Source organism: Condylura cristata, unplaced genomic scaffold, assembly GCF_000260355.1.
Source record: "Condylura cristata isolate star-nosed mole 26May11 unplaced genomic scaffold, ConCri1.0 scaffold00050, whole genome shotgun sequence".
NCBI lineage: Eukaryota > Metazoa > Chordata > Mammalia > Eulipotyphla > Talpidae > Condylura > Condylura cristata.
Genome location: NW_004567151.1, coordinates 1424650 through 1428878, shown reverse-complemented (window position 1 = coordinate 1428878; position 4229 = coordinate 1424650). Strand labels below are relative to the sequence as shown.

At 62.0% G+C, this 4229-nt stretch overlaps 1 protein-coding gene across 1 annotated transcript in view; it reads right to left on the bottom strand.

Moving 5' to 3' along the window:
• The window catches only part of TMEM206 (transmembrane protein 206), a 134988-nt gene extending 130818 nt beyond the window's left edge, over window positions 1–4170 (bottom strand). Inside the window, exons 1-2 of the mRNA XM_012734202.1 lie at window positions 4104–4170; window positions 2332–2558 (exon numbers count right to left, since the gene is read on the bottom strand). Of these exons, the coding sequence (XP_012589656.1) occupies window positions 2332–2558; window positions 4104–4170 (294 nt within the window). The remainder of the gene's footprint in view (window positions 1–2331; window positions 2559–4103) is intronic.
• Between the last annotated feature and the right edge of the window lie 59 nt (window positions 4171–4229).

Below are 4229 nucleotides of genomic sequence, written 5' to 3'. Positions count from 1 at the left end.
CACTGCCTCTCTTTGTCGGGGGCGGGGGAGCTGCGAAAGTGGAAGCCGGGGCGGGTCCACGGGCTGGACGCCAAGGGGTCGAGGCCAGCGGAAGCGGGTGGGGTGACGCCTGGACGGCCCCCCCCTGCCCCCGCACCCCGGCCGTGGCTGCTGGGCGCTGCAGGGACCCTGCGACGGGCTTCCCCACCCCCCCCCCCGAGGCGGGGCGCGGGCACCTGCGGACAGAAGGGGGCTCGTTGGAAAAGGGGCGCGGAACGGCCGTGCAGGCTGCAGGCTCTGGCCGCGATCCCTGGCCTGGACGCCCCTCTGGCTCGCTCGCGCGGGCAGGGGGGCCCCCGCTGGGCTGCAGGCCTCGCAGGGCGGAAGTCTGCCGGGCAGTGAGCCCAGCACGCCGCTGCAACAGAAGCCCTGATGGGGGGGGCAGCGTTGGACCCCCGCTGGGCCCCCTGAACAGCAGCCTGGCGGGGAAGCAGACCCAAAGCTGCCTGTGCCCCGCAGCTGAGCCCGCCACCCCCAGATGCCACCCCCGCAGCAGGCTGATCACCCCAGGGACCCACTCTGCTCACATCTGTGAAACGCAAGGAGCCAGGAGACACCCCACTTGGAAGGCACCCCACAAGCCGTGTCAGATGTAGGAATGGAAAACACTTTCCCATGCACCTATCAGTCCTTGCCAAAACCAGTACACAGCAAGCCCCGCGGTGAATTCCCAAGCCCGGCGAGCCAGGCAGGCGCAGGGGTTGAGAGCTGGACAGTACTACAAACATCAGGGGCAGCCCTCTGGTCCACTCCACCCTGCTGGTCCCGCCACACTGCCAGCCCGTGGCTCCTTACTGAAAGAGAGACAGTGCCATCGGGAGCACACTGTGGTTACTGGGCCCTGGGGGTGCAGAAGCCGGCGGCCGCCCCCAGGGCTGTGCTGCACCCCCGGGCTGATGGCAGGGCAGGCAGCCAGGCCACCCAGAGCATTCTGCACAGGCTGTCCCCGGGCCCCTGACTCAGTCACACAAGGACACGCCATCGGGCTTCATCCGCTCCACACCCAAGGTCACCAGTCTCTCCACACCCAAGGTCACCAGTAGCCTGGCGGTGCCAGACGGGACAGCCTCTTCCTGCCCGCCCTAACCTGGCGGGGCCTCGCCCTCTGCAGTGCCAGCCCCTCACGCCTCCTGGAACTGGCCTCCTGCCCCTCCCCGGGCTCCTGGGGGTCTCTTCCCCGTAGTCCCCAAGGCCAGGTCTTCCTCCACCTTCCTGGTCACCCCCTAGAGGCTGACGTGACCCTGACAGCGCCTGGCATTTCTGAGATGCTTCACAAAAATGAATGAAGGGATTTCGGTCTCTGGTCTCTCCCCCGCAGCACGCGGCGAGTCAGGGCCGGCCCCACGGCGGAGGCTGGGGCGTGCGGGTCCTGGCTTGTCTATGGTGCAGAGCTGGCTGCAAAGGGGTGCCACAGGCCTACAGCCCGGCCCCCCTCCGCTGCAGATGGGTAACCTGCCGCTGCTCATGTCTGGGTGCAGCCTGCCTCTCCCGTCAGCTGTGTGACCCAGCACTGCACTCTGGGTGTGCTGCTGACTTAGAGCAACTTCTGCTTCCCTTGCAGGTGGCTGCCGGAGACCCAGGGCGGCCGTGTGGCTGCCAAATGACAGCCTCGATGCCCGTCTCAGGGAGGCGGAAGCCAGGTCTGATCGCAGCAAAGCAGACCTGGCTCCCAGCCACAGAGCCAGGAAGGGCTGGAGCTGAGAAGCAGCTCGGGGTGCCGGGGTGTCAAAAAGGGGGTGCACCCATGTTTATTGCTGCTTTATTTATAAGAGGAAAGACGTGGACTCAACCCAGATGCCCAAAAGTGGATGACTGGATGAAAAAGATGTGGTACATATATACAATGGAATATTACCCAGCCGTCAAAAAGGATAAACACATGCCTTTTGCAGCAACATGGATGGAGCTGGAAGGGATCATGCTGAGTGAGATAAGCCAGAAGGAAAAGGAAAAATACCAGATGATGTCACTCATAGCAGGAGTATAAAGAACCAGGGGAGAAAATAATAATAATAATGAACAGCTATATACCAGAGACATCTTACGGAAGCGGAGTAGGGAATGGGATCAAAAATGGGGTGGGGGGGTGCACTGGACTATGGTGATGGCACACGGTTGACTTGGGGATGGGAACTGAGATGGACAAAGGTATAAAATGATGTAAAAATCAACTATTATATTATTTTAAAAATTCAAAAAAAGGATGCAGTCCACCCATGGGTCAAAGCTCCCCTCCCCCAGCTCACACCCCATGACACAGGAAACACCCGACCACGTTATGTGGCCTCTCACGTCCATGATTGTTTTAGTTTCAACACAGTCCTGGTGGGTGGCGGGCAGGTCCGTGTAGGCATGGAGACGCCAGGGCAGGGGGAGGACCATCTGTCGGTCACTGTGCAGGGCCACGCCGAATATGCACGAAACGTGGCCTGGTGGCTGGGGGCAGGCCCCGAGCACGCTGAGCCTGGCCAGGGCCGGGGCCCTGTCGTCCCCCGTCACCTCTCTCTCCGTCCCATCATCTGTCAGATGTGGTGATAGCCATCACGCTGCAGAGAATGACCACGAGTGAGAGAATGACCATGCCTGAGCCGCCTGGCATGCCGCCTGCCCAGCTGTGGGCTCCTTTGCTTCTTGTCCCAAACCACAAAATCCTGAGCACCCCTCAGTCATCTTGTCTCCATGCCCACGGGCACTGCCTTGGCTCCCTCATTCTTCTGGGCCTTTAAACACACCCCCTATTTATGCAACCATAACTGGGGTACAAGCCAGAGGCGGTGAGAGGATTCCCCAGAGACAGAGCGGGGAGCAGAACAGGCAGATGGACTGAAGTCCTCTGCTTGAGGGGAGCAGCGGGGAGACAGGAGGGGTCTGCAGCGCCCTGGGGGTCCCCTCCGGGGCCGGGGATCGAGCTCGCACTGAAGCGGCTGCAGCCGGCTTGCAGTGCTGTGTCCTAACCCGCTGCGCCCCCAGGGAGGGCCCTGTCATCATTTAACTTCCTTCCCGGGTCTGCTCCATTCACTCAGCATAAAAGTCAGCAATGACAAGTGCCACCAGGCCAGAGGCTGTCCCCACCCCCAAGCTCTTTCCTCTCTACTCCCCCAGCACCCAGGCCTGTTCCCCAAAACCATCTTCCCTGGGCTCTGCTCTGCTGAGAGCCTCTCCGGCATGGTCATCACCCCTGCCTCGCTCCTGCCCCAGCCGGCCCCGCTAAGCGAGTCTGTCTGGATGGGGGGGCGCCCCCAGCAAGCTGAGTGTGAGTCTGTCTGGATGGGGGGCGCCCCCAGCAAGCTGTAGGTGGAGAAAGAAGTTGCAGGAGCCTCCAGGAATAGTTGCTGAATAAAGTCATGGGGACACCTTGCACATGTGTTAACGATTAGGATTTGGGGGCGTGCCATGCCTTCCCACTGGGGGTGCCCCAAATTTAACCACTATTGGGAAGAAAAAAATCAGTGACTTCATACAGTTGGGGGGGCCTGCTGTTATAGAGACCTCTGGAGTGCCGGGCTCACCCACCTTGGCAGCTGGTCAAGAACTGAATGCGGGTGTCACTTAAGGGGGGGGCTTAAGGGCCCGCTGTTATAGCGTTATAGCGCAGCACTGTGAAGCAGCCTTTGCAGCACGGGTTCGATCCCCGGCCAGGGAGTGACCCACAGGGCGCAGCAACCCCTCCTGTCTCCCCGCTGCTCCCCTCTGCGGTGGACTTGGTCGATCTGTCAGTTCTGCCCCCCACTGTCTCTGGGGAGTCCTCTCACCGGCCTGTACCCCAGTTCTTGTACGCATAAATAAGCAAATCTTAAAAAACTGCAAATGGTCTCTGCACCTCACTCAGCTGAAGGATGGTGGGGGGATCCCGCTAAGAAAGGGAAGCAGAGCTGGAGGGGACCTGGCCGCCGGCCCACGTGACCACGGGCGGGGACAGAGAAGGGCCCCGCAGGAAGGGCCTCCGAGGGCTCTGAGCAGGAGCCCCAACCCCTCCAGGGCGGCTCAGCCCCGCTCCCTGGGCGGGATTTCTCGCAGCCAGCCCTTCCTGCCCTCCGCGGCCTGCGGACTTCTCGCTGGCTGACCTCCCACGCGCCGCTCTTCCCCGCGACTCTCCAGCCGCAGGGCGCAGCAGGAGCCCCGCGTTACCATCCTAGAGGCAAACTGCCCCTCCCGGCCGGGGGCGAGCAAGGGCGGGGCTCCATGTCCGG